Source organism: Danio rerio, chromosome 4 (assembly GCF_052040795.2).
Source record: "Danio rerio strain M-AB ecotype USA chromosome 4, GRCz13ab, whole genome shotgun sequence".
NCBI lineage: Eukaryota > Metazoa > Chordata > Actinopteri > Cypriniformes > Danionidae > Danio > Danio rerio.
In genome coordinates this window covers 18186749-18208187 of record NC_141024.2, presented here as the reverse complement: position 1 = coordinate 18208187, position 21439 = coordinate 18186749, and the positions used below count along the sequence as shown (strand labels likewise).

At 35.6% G+C, this 21439-nt stretch overlaps 2 protein-coding genes across 8 annotated transcripts; one reads left to right on the top strand and one right to left on the bottom strand.

Annotated features, from left to right (window-relative positions):
• Positions 1 to 439: 439 nt before the first annotated feature.
• cwf19l1 (CWF19 like cell cycle control factor 1) lies at positions 440 to 11275 on the bottom strand. Of its 3 annotated transcripts, none has more exons than XR_015481843.1 (14): positions 11144 to 11253; positions 10900 to 10984; positions 10730 to 10814; positions 10530 to 10631; positions 9235 to 9449; positions 9034 to 9149; positions 8865 to 8949; positions 8490 to 8639; positions 8010 to 8130; positions 7187 to 7266; positions 5440 to 5649; positions 2727 to 3116; positions 913 to 1010; positions 440 to 833 (listed from the first exon to the last, which is right to left on the bottom strand). XR_015481843.1 is itself a non-coding variant. In NM_001044758.1 (14 exons), exons 1-14 carry the CDS (start codon positions 11164 to 11166, stop codon positions 689 to 691), a joined length of 1635 nt encoding a protein of 544 aa, NP_001038223.1. In that variant the 5' UTR covers positions 11167 to 11275; the 3' UTR covers positions 440 to 688. The 3 variants fall into 3 exon arrangements, 1 of the variants encoding a protein (NP_001038223.1); NM_001044758.1 differs by having other exon boundaries at positions 2727 to 2846; positions 11144 to 11275; XR_015481844.1 differs by lacking the exons at positions 440 to 833; positions 913 to 1010; positions 2727 to 3116; positions 5440 to 5649 and having other exon boundaries at positions 7118 to 7413; positions 7470 to 8130.
• klhl42 (kelch-like family, member 42) lies at positions 10979 to 19695 on the top strand. 5 transcript variants are annotated; one of them, XM_087247445.1, is made up of 4 exons: positions 10979 to 11026; positions 12130 to 12945; positions 15099 to 15292; positions 17349 to 19695. In XM_087247445.1, the coding sequence occupies exons 2-4, from the start codon at positions 12179 to 12181 to the stop codon at positions 17804 to 17806; spliced, it is 1419 nt and encodes a 472-aa protein (XP_087103571.1). In that variant the 5' UTR covers positions 10979 to 11026; positions 12130 to 12178; the 3' UTR covers positions 17807 to 19695.
• The last annotated feature ends 1744 nt before the right edge of the window (positions 19696 to 21439 follow it).

Sequence of the window (21439 nt, the reverse complement as noted above, 5' to 3'; positions counted from 1 at the left end):
GTAATGGTCGTGTCTAACATATTTAATCACGCTACTCCAGCTGTCAGTTGTGACAACAAACAGAAATGGTGAGCAGGAGGAGTCTGTTAGGTTGTAATAACTCTTCTAAAATTCCTTTCCTGATCTTTCTAAATAAAATGCCTACTTTACTACATCCATTCAGCCCGCGGTAGAAAAAAAAACAAGCCACGGCCACTGTTTGCTCATTTAAAAACTCTAGGAAATGAGTCACAATACGAAAAAAAAAAAAAAAAAACTATTGCAGCTTCTGGTTCATGCGGACTTTAAATACCATTAAGCAGAAGTGTGGGTCCTCAAGAACAGACATCTGTAAAATCCCAAGAATTCACTAGAGAGCAAGTAAAGGCCATGAAATGCAAGCATACGACGAATGCTACACTTTCACTACAAAAGAAAAAAAACAAAGAGAAAACTCAGATTTAACAAACTTGAAAATAAAAGAGACTTTAATCACGAGTCACATAACATATTCCCACACTTGTTGCCATCCAACAGATCGAGATAAACCACCAAAACAAGTCATAATTTGAAAAAAAGCACTGAAACAACAGCATTCTGTCAAGCTCTCTCGATGATAGGCAATTGTGTCTGATGCAAAATGTTAAAAAGCATTAAAAAGTGGACACATTTATGGATTTAGGAACAAAAGTCGATTTTAAAGTGTAGTTCAGTCATCGAGTGCAAAGTCGAATGGCTCGTAGTCAGAGCGTACTTGTTTGGCCTGATCCTCTTCCTCCTCTCTGCTGATTTTACACTCTCTCCAGTCTGAGCGCATGGGGATGTTCATCACCGCCTCGCTCGCCAAAACCTCCCTGCGGCAACATGAGTCGACAATTAAGCAGACGCATATCAGGACACGCGCTTGAACTAGTGTGCTGGGTTTATCATTACCTGCCAAACTGCAATGGGAAGTTTTTCTTAATGCGATAAAACAGCTTGTCGCCTGTGTCCAGCTCCACATAGAAGTAAGGAGTTCCTGGAGGAGCGATCTGCATTGAGAAAGATTAGTTAGTCTGTGTCAGATTTCTTGCAAACACACAGACAAAACATTGTCATTATTTTGGAAATTATTTGCTTAGTCATTCAATGTACGCATAATAGCAGTTAACTAGTACATTGAGGAACAGATTGAAAAGTCACAAATAACACAATTCTTTAAACAAGTTAAATAATGTTAATAATAATATAAAAGTATTGTTAAAATAAACAAAAAAAAACTTTTAAACGTATAAAGTTTTATTAGGTAATGTATTTACTAACCAATTACTAAAAATGAACAAATTATGAACAATACTTGTACAGCGTTTATTAATCATCGTTCAACATTTACTAATGCATTATAAACATCAGTGAACGTTCTTGTTAACAAAACTGCACCATGATTTAACAAACTACTAATTTAATCAACTAATGCAAATTACAAGATATATACAGGAATCAGAGAATGAAATAATACCTTTTGAACCTTTTTAAAGACTCTTTTCATACATTTTAAGACCTCAACGACAAAATTTTTACTTACTGTATATTTACTAAATACTAATTGTAAACTAATACATTATTCACATACTGAATACAAATGCTAATCCAGCAGGTGGTACCTATAGAAAAGCAGGAATAATGGTGTTTTCCTGATTACTGAAGTAAAGAAATGGCAAATCTAGCAGGATTTTATAGATTTCCAAAAAAACTACACAGCATCCCAATATTCAGAGATTGAATTTAGGCAAACTTTAGCATACCGATACAAAATGTCATTTTAATTGCATTTAGGACTTTTCAATACTTTTTAAGGGCCTTAAATTTCTCTAAATGGACTTATCAACTTTTAATGCTTTTTAAAACCCTGCAGACATCCTGAATTAACATAAACAAATACTGTAGTAAATGTGTTATGAATGCATGTTTATTGATTGTTCATGTTAGTAAACGTATTAACTAGCATTAACCAACATAACCTTTTTGTAAAGGATTACCAAAATCAGAACTTCTTGGTTAAAAATGTTTAATTGCATATTTTTGCAAATGTTCAATATACCCATTCTTATTCTTAGTCTAAAAAATAAATAAATAAATAAAATAAAATTTTTAAAGATAATTATACTAGAATGTAAAGGCTAAATGTTAAAAATAATAATAATAATCATGTAACATTTAACATTAAATTATGAAGTACCAGTATATTCAATTATACTCTTAAATTATAAGTATAAATGTATAATAATAATTATATGTATAATAAATACAAGTATAAAATAGATTTTATAGTTCTTAACTTTATGCATAAACAATTTCAAAGTAATAATTTGTCATGGTTATATTAACAGTACATAAAATTAAAACAAATATGCAATCTAGCAGTACTGTAGTAGTACTAAATAAAATTGACAACACAAACGATTATCAGTATTATATATACACACACAAATGAAAATACAGATTATAATAGTGGAATCATTTTTAATGTAATATCAAATAATTAAAAAAATAATTTAAAAAATCTATTTAAAAAAAGTAAAAATTTAATGATAACAAACTGACTAGTAACAGTACATTTTTTATATAATTGTACTCAAGGAAATACGTACCTGGATCATATTTTGAAAAGTATTTCAAATACAAGCAGGTAAAGGCAGAAAAATGTGCCGAAAGCACAGCTGTGAGAAATATTGTTGAGTGTGACAGACACACAGCTTGGTTTGTACCTGTTTGAGGTCAGTATGAGCTGGAATCTCCATCAGCTCCATCTGCTGCTCTTCAGCTTGTGTCATGAAGGCCTCTTTGATGTCCTCGGTGCTGCATTTCTCCATCGGCACCGGCACTGCCTGATAATAATCACCCAAAAACATACACGTGTTACCGTATGCCTTGCTTTCTCAAAGGGAGGACTTTAGGATGCCATGAATTTGGTCATCACAGGGATACACGTCCCTCAGAAACATTTCCTCGCCAGCGCAGACAGACAGAAAGTCTATCCACTCAGACTTAAACTGATGAAATGATGTCCAAGTCTGACCAGCGAAGGGCTGAATGTCTCTCGAACCCTCCACACCATTGACCAGACTCTCGGTTTCATATATGTGGTGCTGCTAAAACTGACCCAAGATTTGTACAGGTTAGTCCACTTCAGGCAGACACCACAATCGTATTATGAAGAAGTATGTTTACATGGACAAAAGCATTTGATATTAACTCCGATTAAGGATCTATGACTCAAAATAAATACATTTTAATACGGTGTTGGACTTTTGGCTGAATTTTGGGAGAAAATACAATAGTTTGATGGCAAATGAAGAAGTTTTACTATTGAAAGAGAAGTTTTATAGATAATGTACAGCACTCGAAGCTTTTATAAAAATGTAATTAAACACACAAAACTGTTTATGTTGCCATAACAAAGACAAAATACAAGTTGACGTGAGAAACAAAAGTGTTTGGCACGGGGACAATCCAGCCAATAATCGATCAATGCACTAAGGCTGCACAACATATGCTATTTTTGTGGAGTATTACGATAACACTATTTCTTGCAATATACCATTTGCAGGAAGAGCTAAAAAAATTATCTTATTTTTCATAAATCATTTCTGTATGTAATGACCTCTCAAACAAACAGGTAATAGATACTTCATGGTTTCCGCTACATTTATTCTTCCATGGTGGGCAGCCACACCAAAATGCATCCCGCCACGGCTACATTCCAGCTTCTCATTCAAAACATTCAGTCATTGTTGTTGTTTTTTTATATTTATTTGAGAGCGTACAAGAAAATCTGCGCTTGAGCAGCGTGTATTTGAGGGGGCGTGCAAGAGGTTTTGAGCACAAGCAGAGAAAATCGGTGCACAAGCACACTTGTATAGCAAGTAAATGCAATCTCAATTTGTAATACTTTGCTCATGACATTTCTCCATTTGTCATTGAAATAACACCACAGGTAGTTGGTAGATTTGTGTAAAGGTTCTGCCGCAACAGCTGAAAAAAAATCCTAGAGGAAACACTGTACTTAAATGTAATATTTATCAAGATGCAAAAAAGAAACAAAATCCCAAATGCGAATAGTGTTAACATCAAGTTGTTAAAGTAGCTGACTGTAGTACTGGTAACAAGGGTGCGAATTACAGGGGGGTTTGGGGGGGACTGACTCCCTTAATTTACTCTTAATCCCCCTGAAGGACAGCCCTTTAAGAGTAAAAAAAAGCATTCTTCAATATTAGCTTTCTTACGTATTAATAATTAAAAAATTATAATATAAATAGATATATATCCCCCATAATGGTTCATAACACTATGATGCATTCAATGGCGCCAATCAATGATAGGAAAACTATCATTCTGCAGTCTGAAACTGGCAGTTCAGGAGCATCGATTGACATCTTATGTATCCAAAAAACATTGTTTCTTGTAATATAGATGTTTATATCTGCATGTAGCCTAAAACCTCTGAAATAGTCACTAAATATCTCTCAAAACACTGAAAACATTTACGTTTTATTAATAATATAGATGTAATTCAAATACATTCATGAAATTGATTCACTGAAGCATGCATTACCAAACTACAACCAAAAATACTTGACTCCCCTTGATCATCAATGTATAATTTGCACACTGTTGGTAACCTAGGAACCAACAGTAAACAAGGCAAGCATAATGGAGTAAGCGGATCAATCACGTGAGTGTAATGTTTACTGCGTAACACTGATGACACCACAGGGCAACTTTTTGGGCAATTGCCTATTGCCCTAATAAGTTACCCTGTGTCTCACCTAGTTGCACATTTATGGCATAATTTCCCCAAGTTGTCCAGCAGCATTGCTCAAAAAGTTGCCCTTTGTATCACTAGTTTATGTAGCATATGTGTTATTTAGCAAATCTCCCATAATACACATTAAACCGCCTCATGAAAATGTGTTCATCATCACTTGTTTCTCATGTGATATTTCAAAATACATATTGACGAAGGGTGATGTAAACCCAGTTTGAAAACAACGGCAGACATTCTAATTCTTATTCACCATTGTCATTATAACTTGTCTCTACTCCAGCTTTTAATATTTATTTTCAGCACTAAGATTTGAAACATTTAAGTTCACCTTTAGGCTAGGTCTAGCCAATAGCACCATTTGGGGAGCAATCCCATCTGATTGGTCAAATTTAAATAAACATCCTATGCATATAAAAAAGTTAATGTATCACACAATATAGAATACTGCTATCATAAAACCTATAATTTTTGATAAAATGTGCAGCCCAACAATGCATTTTCACATATAATATAGGAGCATTAAAGGAAAATTTTAATAGCAACTCACTGTCACACTTTAATCATAATATTGCCTAATTGAGATTAAGGTCAATAATTGGATTACTGATGATGTCCATGTAAACAAACCCAGTGATATAATATTTTGTATTAACCTGTAGCTGAAGGTGTTGGCTCCGGTAGTTCCTCTCAAACAGGACGCACCGCTTGCCTTTACTTTTACAGAACTTCTTGAAGGCGCTCTTGTATTTCTCCATCTCTTCCACCACCTCTGATGCCAAATCCACCACTGACTGGTAATGTCCGATGGGCAGCAGGAGAACATGGTCAGGAGTGAGACCACCCTTAGCGAGAGCCATGTAGCACTGGAAAAAACAATACTGATATGAAGAAATGTAGACACACCAAGTCTGAAACTTCTAAACTTTTTTTTGTGACAGAAGTGCCTTGATTTGATTCTCTGTGCACCACAATATATTATTTCCTTTGTTGTTGTATTAGCATAAAGGCGGTAGTATACACAATAATTGAACACTTATTCATGCTCTAGGGTATTTGCAGAAATCCTAAAGGTAATTTCAATATCTTTTTAAGACTTTTTAAAGACCTTCTCAGAATATTTTGAGACCTCATCATCACTTCAAGTTCTTATTAGTATCAAACCTTTAACTTTATAAACATTCACTCATTTTCTTTTTGGCTTAGTCCCTTTATTAATCCGTGGTCGCCACAGCGGAATGAACCAGCAACTTATCCAGTCCTTCCAGCCGCAACCGATCCCTGAAAAACATTCACACACACTCATATACTACGAACAATTTAGCCTGCCCAATTCATCTGTGCCACATGTCTTTGGACTGTGGGGGAAACCTGAGCACCCAGAGGAAACCCAGGCAAACACAGGGAGAACATGCAAACTCCTCACAGAAACACCAACTGACCCAGCCGAGGATGGAACCAGCGACCTTCTTGCAGTGAGGCAACAGCACTACCCACTGCACCACTTCGTCGCCTACTTTATAAACAGTTGTAGTTAAATAAATCAATCAAGCACAACCATGCAACAGAACTCGGATAAGCTCAGAAGAAAAAGCTTGAAAAATAAATTGTGCAGTTGCTTTCAGCCACAGTTTAAACTCGTTTTTCTCTAACCAGGAGTACGCAAATTTACAGTTTCCATTTAGCCATCTGTTTCACTCTATAGTTTCGCTACATGTGGTATGCATCACATCACCTTCCTGCATTTGTCACAAAATATGTGACATCAGAAGCTTTCCCGACGTGCCCCGGCCCGAACCATTTGCGTAGATCGAGCATGCCATTGTTAATATTAGGAGGAAAACCACTTTGGACAACACTTGAACAAAATGTAAGACCTTGAAAAAACATGACTTTTTAATATCATTTAAGGGCCTTAATTTTCTCATAATTGATTTATCAACTTTTAATATTTTTTAAGACCCAGCGGACACTCTGTGCTCAAGAGGTTATAAATCTTTGTTAATTTATTTTTCAGTTGAACACCAAAGAAGAAATTTTAAAGAATTTTGGAAACAAGTAACCATTTACACCCACAGAGGAAAAAAACTATGTCTATCTGCTTTTTTTCTCATGCTTGTCCTTTTTCAAAATAACAAAAACAAAAAAGAACATAAGAATTTTCCTTTGGCCAGTACAACTTATAATATCAAATAAGAAAACTATACTTAATGTAATGCACTGTATTATGTCTGACTGTTTTACTGATTAAATAAAAAAATGTTTTTCAGTTTTGCCTCCAGTTCAAACCAGCATGGAGGTTTCTGATTTTATACAACATCCTAAGCATTACGATTTTATTTTTTTAAAGAATTTTTGCTCAACATTTTAAAGCTGTATACTGAATGTATTTTGTGAGCTCACATGTGTTCCGATGCTTATAACCAAGTGCTTCTCAACTTCTGGACTTGCAAGGCAGAACCAACAGGGTCCAGTGGGCTGAGCTGGGAAAATAAAAAAACGTCTGTCAAGAGCAGCATGCAAAAATTCAATTCAAACTCTTGCCAATATTAACTTAAAAAAGCGCTAAATGCATGAAGTTCTGCTGAACTGTTCTGGTGATTTTTTCAGAATAATGAAAAAGTTAAAAGCTTCATTTCTATGAATTTTTCCAAACAATTTTCAAAGTGTTGCCTCTTCATGTGGCCTCCGTTCCTCTGACTCTGGTCTTTTAACAGGGCTTTTGCCTCTCTGGAGCTCTCCCCCCATGATATAAGACACTGAATCTTTTAAATTGTTTAAATCATACTTGAAAACTCACCTATTGAAAACATTCACCTATTCATGAGGCGTGCATTTTTGGTTTATGTTTCTAGATATTTGAATGTTTTATAAATTTTTTATGTTTTAGCAATTGTGAATGTTTTAGCCTGAATGATTCAATTGTACTGTTGTTCCAAACTGTTTCATATCTGTATATTTTTGGTGTAAAGCGCTTTGAGAATTAAGTTTTAAAGGCGCAATATAAGAATAAATTATTATTACTAATATTATTATCAATGAAAAAAGCAATATATTCCAATCAAGACTGTGTTGAAAGAACGAATGTGTGGACTATAGTCCCAAGGGTTCAGATGTTTATGCTGTATATTGCAAAAAACTAAACTGGTATTTCTAATGACCACAGACAATTATCCATTAAAATAAGTCATTGAAATTAAAAGAGAGTGCATGTGAATGGACTCACGTGGTCTTCGAGGCTGTTTGTGCTGATTTGGCCGGTCTCCATCTGACTGTCTCTTCCTGCCATGTTGTCGTTGTGGATTCTTCTGACCCAGATCAAAGAAGAACTGTGATGCTGGTTCTTCCTGATCAAAGAGAGGGGGAAATCAATATTTATCAACATAAGGTTCAATCCAATCATAGAGTTCAACAACATAATTCATAAATGTGCCAAACACCTTTGATGTCAAGGAATTCTATGAAAAATAAAAATTCTTAACCGTCTCCATAATAACACAATAGTATTTGCGTTGATAACAATGAATGATTCTTAAATCCAAATCAATATATTACTGATTTCTGATGGATCATTCAGCTTTGCCATCACATAAATAAATTGCATTAATCTTTATCAAATAAAATGAAAACTATTTTTTTAAATATCATAAACCTCAGGCTTTTACAGATGTGCTGGCAAGAAAAAAAAAACACAGTCAACACGCACCTGTGCATCTGTCATTGAAGCAGACTGTCTTTCTTTCTTCCCATCTTTCATGAGCTTCCTGTAAGGATTTTCTGTGACATCCTGAGGTTGTTTGACTAACTCTGTGGAATCCATGTTTTTCATCGGGATAATGTTGAATGCATACAAATACTGTAAGAAAAAAGTGAACAGTTAACCCACAAATTAACCTCATTTTTTAATAAAAAAACAATTGTAAAGGAAGGAACATTTAAATTTCCCATTTATAATTTTCATGTTAAAGCTTACATTATTCAATAAAATAGATGTAACAGTAAAACGGCATTGACTTTAAGCCAAAATTAAGATGATAACAATACATATGTTCAAATACTATATAAAAGATATAACCCCCACCTTCTTCTTGGCAGGATTGTTAACAGTTGCCAGTGCAATGAATCTACTGACATGCTGAGTATTTTCTTGAAGGACCACATGATTCCTGTGAATTTAGAACACATTTTGTGAGACAAACAACATCTGACAAGAGTAAAAAAAAAAACATCCTGATGCTTTAACACCATACCTGTAGGGCAGCCGCTCATAATGTACTCCTTCCAGACCCGCAAAATGGTAGCGAGGTTTTAGCTTGTCAGCGAGATCTGCGATAGATGAAACTCCACAAAACTTCATATCTGTTTCCTACAAATAAAACAACTTTGTTAGCACTATAAAATATCTATGAAATATACCAAACTGTTTTAAACAAGCAAATCAAAGCACTGACTGGGCTGTTTCCATATTGACACACGCCTCGAGGCCACTGTGAGGTCAGGAGAATGTCAACTCCCCGAAATTTAGAGTTGGACAGAAGTGGTGCCACCAGGGCAGTGATGTCTTTAGGGGTAAAACAGTGTGACGGAGCCGGTTCCTGATGAGCTTCTCTGCCACTGACATAAGCGATCTGAAGACCTGATGCCCCTGTGAAAATGCCCCTTCGACCTGGAAAATAAATTAATAGAAACAGTATGTGTTTAAAATTATATTTATTAATATTATTGCAGATTTTCACTTAAACTGATTTTCACTTATTGATAAACAAATATACATTTATTAAAATAGTTCTATCTTTTTAAATTAATTTTGCTTGGACATCCTAGAACATAAGCCTTGAATAAATCAAAATTACTCAAAATATTATTATTAATAATAAAATAATTAATTATTACTTCTGGTAATTACTTTAATTAAATCAAACATATATTATTTTCCATTCATATGTCATTTAATAGGATAGTACAGACAAAAATGAAATCTCTGACACGGTTTACTCAACCTTCACTTGTTTATAACCTATTTACAGTTATTTTGAAAAATGCTGGTTGCTGGTACCCATTGACGTCTGTAGAATTTTTCTTCCTACTATGGAAGTCTATGGGTGACAGAAACCAGCATTCTTATAAACATCTTATTTTGTGTTCAATAAAAGAAAAAAATATAAAGGTTTAAAACTACACAAGTAAGTGGTGAGGTCATTTTCATTTTTGGGTGAACTAACCCTTTACATATAACATATACCACAACCACAGGGTATTGGGGAAAAATACAAATATCAATTTTATATATAATCTGGAATTATTTATTTAATTATTTGTTTATTATAATGCCATATCAGCAACATTGGTTATATTCATGGCAAAACCTTTACAAATTATACAACAAAATAACATAAAATCATATCAGTTTCTAAACAAACATTCACTGTAAAAAAACAACATCATACAAATATTTTTCCTTTTTTATGATTTGTATTTAATATTTTTCTATAACATAAAATTGTGTGTACTAGTTTTTGGACTGTTATCGTAAGTTATTTTGTTAGATAAGCTCCAGATTTGGCTTCAGTACTGACTAATCTAATGTAAATGCACAAATACAATATTGCTTCCTAATAATATGAAATATAAAAATATAGAAAATATGAATTAAAAAATATATATATTTGTGAGGGGTGTACTTATATATGCCGAGCACAGCAAATAGACACAGACAGAAAGATATGGGGTTATAGATTCATCTTACCCAAACACGTAATATTTTCTGCCAACTCACAGCCATCAGAGCTTGGAAAATACTTGACAGTCTCTTGACTGGCTGCACCGAGAATACAAGTATGGATGGGCGCTGGGGATTTAAACACATCCCTGATCAACATCACTGACATTCACTTCCTGTGATTACAGATATACTGCACAATTTAAACATGTTTAAAGTGACCTTACCCTTTTTTGCCCCAGATTTGTATGTTGCCCATTCTGCTTCAGCTTCAGGGGAGCTTCCAAAAAAGTCACCAACACACAGCAGCAACTGAAAAACAAATCTCAGTAAACACAAACTATCTCTCTTTTCAAGTTCGTCTCTTTAAAATAAGACTCTACACGTGTAAACTCACATCAAATTGCCCGCTCTTTTTCTGGATGGCGTTCACCCGGTTGAACAAGGCATTTATTCTTCCTTCAACGTCACCACACGCCAGTCTGAGGGGGAAATAAACATTTAATCAGCGTGGAGGCAAAAAGGCACGTGAGTTTATTACTTAGGGATCTCCATCTATTTTGTTAAAGACGACTCTAAATAGCACATGTATTACATGCAGCATTCTCATAAGCCGCTTTTCAGCCCAAGTTAACACTTACACTCTTAAAGGCTTGTCTCCCATACCGAACAATACTTAAATGTTTGTTACATATGCTTAAAATTGTTGTCGCTTGTGTCTGAGCATTGGCGTTGAATTTTGTGCGTCGACAAAATAAACCCTGACAGAACGTAGAGCTAATAATGTTGTCCGGCCATTTACGAAGTATACATATTAAAGCGAAAGTTGTTTTTGGTGCTATAGATCATTAATTAAATTAGAGTGAATGTTAAAGTGTGAAACATAGGCTTTTAAAACACGGCAGTATGCATCACAAGCCTATAACGTTAAGCGCATCACGTTTCTATACGGAAGAAATAAATGTGTGACACGTTCTCTGAACGCTTCGCATCAAGCAATGATTTCTTTAGCAATTCATAGTTGTTATTCCGTAAAATTAATACATATTTCGAAGCACAATATGCCACAACATATGACAAAAGTAATTAAGAAAGTAAATCAATTTAATAAAACGTAAAAAACTAAACACATAAACATAATTGTTAATAATGACAAAATAGTAGCAGCAGTAATAGGTGTTAATGTAAAAATAATGTAATGTAAAAATAAAATGACAACAATTATTATTTTATAACGCAAAACCGTGGCTAACAAGACGTGTACGGCGTGACGTAACACTACTTACAAAACCAAAACAGGAACTGATTTACATTTGAAAACACGAAGTGCAAACTGTACAGAACAAAAATAAACTGCTATATTATGATACCACGACATTAATACCATAGGACCTGAGTTTTAAAAAATGTAATGGATCGATCAAGAATGCACATCAGCTGACTGCATAATCTGCCAAATGAAGAACATCTACACAAGCAGACGAGTTCATGAAGCATTATTATATATCATATGCAGGTCGTCCGTCTGCAATGCAGAACTTGTTTGCAAATGAAGCGGATGTTTATGGAATACATGCATGCAGATGAACTGACTCCGAATCGATGCGCTCAACATTTCCATATATAGGCTTTGGGACAGGAGCGCCTTCACGACCGCTGATCCCAGAACAGCAGCCATGACCTCCCCCGAGCAGATAATAGAGATCGTGATGGATGACAAGACGTACAATGTGAGTAAAAGCAAACTAATCGAGAAGAGCGATTACTTCCGCGCGCTCTACAGCTCCGGGATGCGCGAGTCCGCGGAGGATTCGGTGCGGCTGCGGGGACTGAGCGCGCCCGGGCTCGAGCTAGTGCTGGAGTTCATCAACACCTCCAAAGTTCAGGTGGACAACGAGACTCTGGAGGACCTGATCGAAACAGCATCCTTCCTGCAAGTCACGTCCATCCTAAAGCTGCTTCTGTCTGAAATCAAGCAGGAGAACTGCGTGGAGCTCTTCAAGCTCTCTGAGGTCTATGGGATGCACGAGCTGAGAAGGGCTTGCCTGAAATTCATGAGCTGTTATTATCATCCTATGCTGCGCAGGCCAGAGTTCAGGATGTTGGCAGCTAATGTGCGAGAACAGATCCGAGATATCCGCCTGAAAGGCACAGCCACTTTAGTAGCAATAGGGGATTTTACTCACACCTGTCTGGATTTGGCGAATCAGGATGAGCCTTGGTCCATGTTGAGGTATGGTGAGGTAGAACAACGCTGGAAACCTCTGGCCAGCAACCTTCCTCAGGATATGATCAATGTCAGGGGTTATGGATCTGCTGTGCTGGACAACTACTTGTTTATTGTTGGAGGATACAGAATGACAAGTCAAGAGATCTCAGCCGCACATTGTTACAACCCCTCCAAGAATGAGTGGAACCAAGTGGCATCTCTGAACCAGAAGAGGTACAATTCATTTCTTCAGTGGAAGGGGCCTTTAAAGCTGATAAAATTAGATATGGTCACTTTACTCATTCTCAGTCGATACAAGCAGATTTTTTTCTTAAGCATGTCAGTAGAAACAATTTTTAGCTGAAGACGTGATCCTTTATTTTTTATAAAATGCAAATCAATCGCTACAAAGACTTTAAGAGTCAAAAATATACTAAATACCTTTGGTTCCTGACAAAAAAACAAGGCCTCATGACGTTAAATGATTGGTTTGTACAAGAAATTGAACGTTATTTACAACATTACTCTTTATTCACAGCTTTGGGAAACAGTCCGGAGTGCAATCATGACAGACGTGTGGGGCAAATTTAAACTGTACATTGAGCTGACGCTGTTTGTCATTCATTTACTTTCTTATTTCCTTTATTAATCAGGGCTTGCCACAGGGGAATCAACCGCCAACTTATCCAGCACGTTTTACACGGCGGATGCCCTTCCAGCTGCAACCCATCATTAGGAAACACCCATGCACTCTCATTCACACATACACTATGGACAAATAGCTTACGTCTGCCTGTCAGGAAAACTGGAGCACCTGGAGGTTTTGTTTACATTTTTATTTTCATATAGGTTGCAACATTATAACATGCAATATAATATGCAAAATTATCAGCACAGTGGTTTTACTTACCCTCCAGTTGCACAGTGTAAAGTATGGCTGGTCTGATAAATTCTATGATATTAAATCGCGATAAAACTATCGCGCCAATAACAATGATAAGCTCTGGATTTTATTACTCTATATTGATCCATAAGCCAATCACAGAGCAGAAATGCGATCTAAAAGTGTGTCAATTTTAGAGATGTCCCTAATTTTCAGCCACTGAAAATTTATTGGCTGAAAAATATGCTATTTAATGGATAAATTATGCTATTTAATGGAACCTTTCATTTTTGTGGCTTCAGTCATTGTTGGGGTACTCCTTTAAAAACTGTAAGCATTAACAAATTATATTGAAATATTGTTATCGTTTAATATGGAGAATAATTATCCAGATAGCATTTTTGCCATATTGCCCAGCCCTAGTGTGAAGTGAAGCAACTTTCACACTGGACTCAGAAAGTGCTGCAATATAAGCCAATTCATTTCAATAGCTTGCAATAGCACTACTATGCAGCAGGTATGCAACGTTGGTAAAATGTCAACTCTCGACTTGTTTACTGTCAATAACAGTTTACAGTCAATAAAATGAAAGGTAATATTTTATTTTGATGGTACATTTGAGTATTAGTAGATTGTCTGCTTGCTTAATATATGTTGATACTGCTCCTTCAACAGACATTTAACTGACTATAAGAAACTTTGCAAGTACATGTCAACTTACACTAACCCTTAATCCAACCTAACAGTCTACTTATTATCTAATGAGAAATAATTGGCATGTAGATTCAAAGTAAATTCAACAAATGGACCATCAAAATAAAGTTTTGTTAGTTTATTTATATAGCACATTTTTTACAACACAACATTGCCCAAAGTGCTGAACACAATTAAAATTAATTTAAATAGATCCTACATCACATAACAATTAAAACATAAGGCAAACCCCTCAACATTAAAAAGACTCAAATGCTAAAGAACAAAGATGGAGTTTCAGAAGCGTTTTTAAAAAAGATAGAGTTGGAGTGTGTCTGATGTGGGGTGGAAGCCCGTTCCAGAGTTTTGGGGCAATAACAGCAAAAGCCTGTGTGACCAAATGTGGTTATTGGTTTGTTTCTTAAAATCCATATAATGTAAGTTATTGGGTTACAATTACTTTATGCTGTGTAATAACATAATAATAAGCAATTATTCCAATTAGTACTTGGTACAATTTACAATATAATTTTTTTTGCTTGCGGCTAAGGTTATTAAGAATTTATTGGTTTTGGTTTTGGCCCATAATTTAATTTTCAGTGCTTCCCTATTCTATAATTTTTTATTATTTTTTTGACTCTCAAAATGCATTGACTTGCATTTTATGAATCACTAAGGACGATGGCAAAAATAGTTAATGGTCCACTGAACAAAAAGTCACCTACATCCTGCATGGCCTGAGGGTGAGTAAAATAACCGCATTTTTATTTTGGGGTGAGCTACTGTATCCCTGCTCTTTTTTTATGTCCAGATCAAACTTCAAGCTGCTGGCGGTGAGTGGGAAGCTGTATGCGGTTGGAGGTCATTGTCTGGGTACAGTGGAGTGTTACAGTCCTGAGCAGGACTGGTGGACGTGTGTGGCGCCTCTGCCTGATCCTCTCGCTGAGTTCTCTGCCTGTGAGTGTCAGGGCATGATCTACGTCATGGGCGGTTATACCTCTAAAGGTGAGTTTCACTAAGAGCACACACACTCAGAAGCAGAATCAGAAACCCCCTTAGAACTGCGTATTAAAATAAGTACAATTCAGAATTTGGGCTCAGAAATGACAGATATAAAGTTGTTTGCTTTTTATTATGTCAGAAGTTTATGAGCACTTTTATAAAACTCTGTACTTTTAACTCGCAAGAGAAAAGACACCTTGATTTACAAGGTGAAAGGTTAGAATTGTGGCATTATATCTAGTTTTTCTCAGTAATTTTGACATTTTTCTCACAATTATGAATATGGTTTTTGCAATTCTGTCTTAACGTCTCAAATGTGAGATCATATTATGCAATTTTAAGAAAACAGTCAGAATTGTAAAATCAAAAGTGACAATTACCTCTTATTTTGTGACAGACATGGGCTTCCATAGTGTTCTTATAAAGTAGTAATAATACAAAGTATGGTCAGTGCCAGCAGCCTTACAGTTATATGTATTTTTAGTCTAACTGTATTTGAGTCAAGCTTATTTTTGTATTATTCTGTAAACTACTGAAGACCCGTGTCCAAATTTAAAATGAAAATAGGATTTATAGATTTTTTTGTTGCATAAAATAACAAAATGGCGCCATGTTTTCAGACATGTTTACTGTATATTCATTTGAGACATCACAATACAAATGCTTTAACTTCAGAAGTGGTACGAAATTGATATTTGATGCACAAATAATAAATTTGATAATTTTCTGAAAATAAAAATAGAATTGATCATTTATAATTTTACTTAGATTTTGATATGAATATTATTACACCTTTAATTTAATAAATATTCATATTTTATTCAGTCCTGTACCTAATAAATCCAGTAAATCAAGTAATGTCTTAATATTTGCATAGCTGCATGTCACAGTCGAAAAGATATATACAGTATACTAAAACAAAATACTATACAGTGATTCCTCGTTAATCGCGGGAGTTCGTTCTAAAAGTAGACAATAGCTGAAATCGGTGAAGTAGTCCGCTTTTCCACAATTTCCACAATTATTATAAATGTTTTAAGGCTGTAAAACCCCTCACTACACTCTTTTCTCAGATAGACATTAACATTTTCACACTTTTTTTCTCGTATAAACACTCGTGTAGCTTCTTCCTTCCTTTAGCATGTCCAGAGGTCCAACTTTTGTGCAATGGTTAGCGTCTTCCTCTGCTTTTTAGGTGCTACCACAGGTACTTTTAACAGTGCAGAATATTTCGTTGACATTATGGGGTTTGTTTGGGGAAAAAACTTGTAAACATACAGTACAGCACTTCCGAGTCACACTGCTAGCGATCAAAGATGGATGTTAATTTGGCAAGCTGAACGCATTCTGTGCTGTACAGGAGACACTGCATGGAGGTGATTGATTGAAAATGGTCTACAGCCAATCAGGACGCAGAACACAATGCGCTAATTAGGACGCAGAAAACAATGCGCTGTGAAAAAAAGCATGTCAAATTGCACTAAAAACAATCCGCAAGAGCGATTTATGGAGAGGGACCACTGTATTTAAAATCACCTTTAAAGGGGACCTATTATGCCCTGTTTTACAATATGTAAAATAAATCTCTGATGTCACTAGAGTGTGTTTGTGAAATTTCAGCTCAAAATACCTTACAAATGATCTTGTATATCTCTTTGAAACTGCCTCTTTTAGGCTTTAATCTAAATTGCGCTATTTTGGTGACTGTCGCTTTAAATTAAAATGTAATTATGTGATCCCAGCCTTCGTTTCAAACGATGGTGGAGCTACGAACATCCTAAAACTCTAATAGTGGATGGCTGCTTCTCATTTAGGGCGGTTTATGCTAATGAGAGACAGATTGTCACTAATGGGTGGGGCTTTCCTCTAATGACATGTACAAAGGGAGAATGTCAATCAAAGTGTTTCTGCAGACTGTTTATATGAAGTGTGATTATTAAAAACAGAATCAGTTATTTTTTACCATTAGATGCTGGCTATATCCATACAACTATGTTTCCACACAACTATGCCTCCTTTAAGATTCTGATTTCAGTGTATTTGTTCTAATATGTGACAGACAGAAACACCAACGTCCTGCGCTACTGTCCTGTCTCGGACGCATGGTCTGTTTTCCATTCTTGTTCGGCTCATGTGCGCAAGCAGCAGATGCTCTCTGTGGAGGACACCATCTACCTGGTGGGAGGCTACACGCATGAGCTGGAAGCTAGAGAAAGCGGACGGCGGAGGCTCAGCCAGACAGAGGACATGCTGACAGTACAGTCCTACAACGTGCAGACCGGAGAATGGTTGCAACTTAAGGAAAACACATCGAAATCAGGCTTGAACCTCACCTGCACACTGCACAACGATGGCATCTACATCATGAGCAGAGATGTCAGCCTGCCAACCAGCCAGGAGCACCGCGTCTTCCTCAAATACAATATCTTCTCAGATGCCTGGGAGGCTTTCAGACGCTTCCCTGCTCTGGGACAGAACATGCTGCTTTGCTCTCTCTACCTGCCCAACGTGCTCTGAGGCAATGGATCCGGACGGGAGATAATGATGATAGCACAGATTTTGTTGCAGACATGTCAGAATTGGAGGAGATCGCCATATTGGTTTACCAAATCAGAAGAAAAACCTGGGGGAGATATTAAAGGGATTGTTTAGCCAAAAATGAATATTCGGGCATCTTTTCTTACTCTCATTACCAGTCTGGAACATTCTTTAAATAGTTAGTTCACCTAAAAATGAAAGTTTGCTGTTAATTAACTCACCCTCAGGCCATCCAAGGTGACATTTCATCTTCAGTTGAACATTAAAGAAGTCAATGTCTAACAGAATCTAAGAGTCTAAAAAAAAGTATGAAAATATACAGGCTAAACTAAAACAGTATTCAAGGCTTCTGTTGATACAATGAGGTATTAGGAAGCCGTGCTAGAAACAGCTGTCCAACAAATCAAATATTCAAACAAACTTCAAACAAACTCATAAACTCAACACGTAAAATTTATTAAAGAATAAAAAAACTGGTGGCTCAGACTGTTATTTAGTTTGTTAAAGACCAATCTATTCGCTTTAGTCCTTTAGAGTGTATCGTCAGGAGACAGGAATTAGTCAGTTTTTTTACAAAGTGGTGGTAGTGAATAAATTGCATTTTATTTTAGCTGAAAATCTACTGAAAAAAACTCATAATACACCTTGGATGGATGGAGGGTGATTAAATAACAAGCCAATTTAATTTTGTGTGTGAACTACCTGTAACATTGTTGTGTTTCATGGAGAGAAAAGTATTGTTTTCAAAAACTGTTCATTTACATAACACCTGGAACCCGATTACTTCAGTTTTATGGACAAAAAGCTGAAGCATATAGGTTTGGAATGACATGAAACAAAATACGAGAAAAAAAGTTTTGAAGAATGTTGGAAATCAGTAGACATTGATAACAAAAAACAAAGTACTACCAGTTATCAAAATTCTTTGATATATATTGTATATATATTTATTATTCAATGGAAGAAAAGCTAGTCAGAAACCTCCATTTTTGGGTGAAAACTCTTACTACTATCTCCATCAGAAGCTTGGTTGAATTGCCATTGTATTCAAAAACATTATCTGGGCAAATATAGAAAGAACACTACAAGAATGTTTTCTACTGACGTGGAATGTACTAATTCCAATGCATGAACAAAATCTTAATGATATACAACATGCCATATTACAGTACTACAATAATGCACAAGTGAAGGCTTCAGATTAATAAATCCTGCAGGTAAAACTGAAACACTAAACTTGCCTAAGCTGATTAAACATCATCAATGATAAGGGGACATTAAAGTGATGGATCACCCAAATGAAAACAGATTGACCAACCCTAATGTCCTTTCAAATCCAATTTCTAATTTCATTTCTCCATTGAAATTAAGTCAGTGTCATCTTAACTTTCATAATGCAGAGAAAAACGTATACAGACTATTTAATTTTCTATTTTGTTTTGTATTAGAAAGAATACATGAAGGTTATTACATTTTTTGAGGTTGAACTGTGCCTTTAAGATTCAATGTGCCAGACTCAATGTTGACTGACTACCTGTGCCTGGTTTTTGAATGTACACAGTTAATATAGTCTTAAAGGAATTATCGTATTTCAAATAGTAAGAAGTGTCTTAAAAAGTGTTGCACAATTGAAGCACAAATACTTAAGCGCCTGACCTAAACCTCTGTGATGTATAAGAGGACCTGCTGAGGTGTTTCCTTGAATAAAAAGGAGTTGCATTAACTTATGTTCCATTTAGGTTTAGATTTTTTTTTCACCTGTTGAGCCAAAATGGATGACGGTTTTGTTGAGCATTCCCAAGTTGCCTTAAAAATGTAAAGTTATATTAAAATGTTCAGGGACACAAATAAAGGCTTTAAATTACTTATTTGTGTGTGCTTTTAATTGTCTTCTTGTTCTTAGTGAGATTACCTTCTGACTTCACAGAGGAAGTCCATGTGTAATCGACTGTTCAGGGGTCTGATTCATAATATTTGCAGAGAAAACGTTCTAAAAGTAAACATACACCTGAATAACTTTTAATTCTAAGATGGTGAGAAATAAGATTCTCTGGTCTGATGAGAACTTTTTGGCCTCAATTCTAAGCGGTATGTGTGGAGAAAACCAGGGACTTGTCCAACACAGTCCTAACAGTGAAGCATGGTGGTGGCAGCATCATGCTGTGGGGGTGTTTTTCAGCTGTAGAGACAGGACAAATAGTAGCATCTAGGGAAAGATGAATGTCGCCAAGTACAGGGATATCCTGGATAAAAACCTTCTCCAGAGTGCTCAGGACCTCAGACTGGGCTGAAGGTTTACCTTCCAACAAGACAATGACCCTAAGCATACAGCTAAAAGAATGAAGGGGAGGCTTCACAACAAGTAAGTGACTGTTCTTAAATGGCCCAGCCAGAGCCCTAACTTTAACCCAATTAAGCATCTCTGGAGAGACCTAAAAATGGATGTCCAGCAACGTTTATCATCAAACCTGACAGAACTGGAGAGGATCCCCAAATACAGGTGTGAAAAACTTGTTGCATCTTTCCCAAAAATGCTGTATCAAAAGTGTTTCTACTAAATACTGAGCGAAGAGTCTAAATACTTATTGTGATATTTCAGTTTGTCATTTTTTAATAAATCTGCAAAAATGTCAACAATTCTGTTTTCTGTCAATATGGGGTGCTGTCATTTCCAAACATTTCCGCTATTTTGTGCATACACCATGTTTATAAATCAAACGGTTGATGTAACACATGGTTGATTTATTTGCCTTAGCGTCTTACCATTGTCCTTCACTGTCTTTGACATCTGCACTGTGGTTGTGTTGGCATGACTCTGGTCACTGGGTCTTAATGTGGAGCAGATGTCCCAGTAAAGATAAGCCACCTGTAAACAGGATCATGTGGTTAAAGGATTAGTTCACTTACAGAATAAAAAAATCCTAATCATTTACTCACCCCATAGTTACTCATCCAAGATGTTCTTCTCTTTATTTTTTCAGTCAAAAAAGAAGATGTTTGAGGAAAACATGCAGGGATTTAATAGTGGACTTTATATGGTGCAAAATAGCTTATACTTACAAATTGCAGTTTTGATACAGCTTGAATGATCCCAAATGAGGAGTAAGGGTCTTACCAAGTGAAACCATTTGGCAATGCATTTTCTTAAAAAAACAAACAAACATGTAGGCCTACTTACAACTACAAAAGCTTAGTAAATAGCTAGTGCCAGACAAGCGTTTGTGGTTAAAATGAACTTTAACTGGATGACAAGGAGGTGAGTAAAACGTATTAAAAAATATTAATAAAATATTATTAAAAATATTCAGGAAACTTTATTCTAGAGGTGAACTAATGTTTTAAGCTTGTGTATATTACATGGCATGGCAACACAATTCGACTAAACCTACAACTTTATTCCTGCATGTGTTTCAGTGACGACGGATTTGAACATCATCAGAGGATTTCTAAAGAAATGACCGACAGATCTCTTGGAATTCTTTGGAAGTCTAGTGTATACCAATGACTGAATATTTTATTGTTGTTCAGTGATCTACTTATTATATACATTTTAGTTTAAATACATCGAACCCATCCTTATAAAATGTATTATACCGTATGTAAAGCTAAAAT

Excerpts from the sequence above, each read along its gene's own strand:
- cwf19l1 (NM_001044758.1), bottom strand. The coding sequence starts at position 11,166 with ATGGGAGACAAGCCTTTAAGAGT. Across the intron at positions 8,950-9,033 it reads TATGAGCGGCTGCCCTACAG|GAATCATGTGGTCCTTCAAG; the intron begins GTATGGTGTTAA and ends CTAAATTCACAG. Across the intron at positions 1,011-2,726 it reads CTCATACTGACCTCAAACAG|ATCGCTCCTCCAGGAACTCC; the intron begins GTACAAACCAAG and ends TTCTCAATGCAG.
- klhl42 (XM_087247445.1), top strand. The coding sequence starts at position 12,179 with ATGACCTCCCCCGAGCAGATAATAGAGATCGTGATGGATGACAAGACG. Across the intron at positions 12,946-15,098 it reads GCATCTCTGAACCAGAAGAG|ATCAAACTTCAAGCTGCTGG; the intron begins GTACAATTCATT and ends TTTTATGTCCAG. Across the intron at positions 15,293-17,348 it reads GGGCGGTTATACCTCTAAAG|ACAGAAACACCAACGTCCTG; the intron begins GTGAGTTTCACT and ends AATATGTGACAG.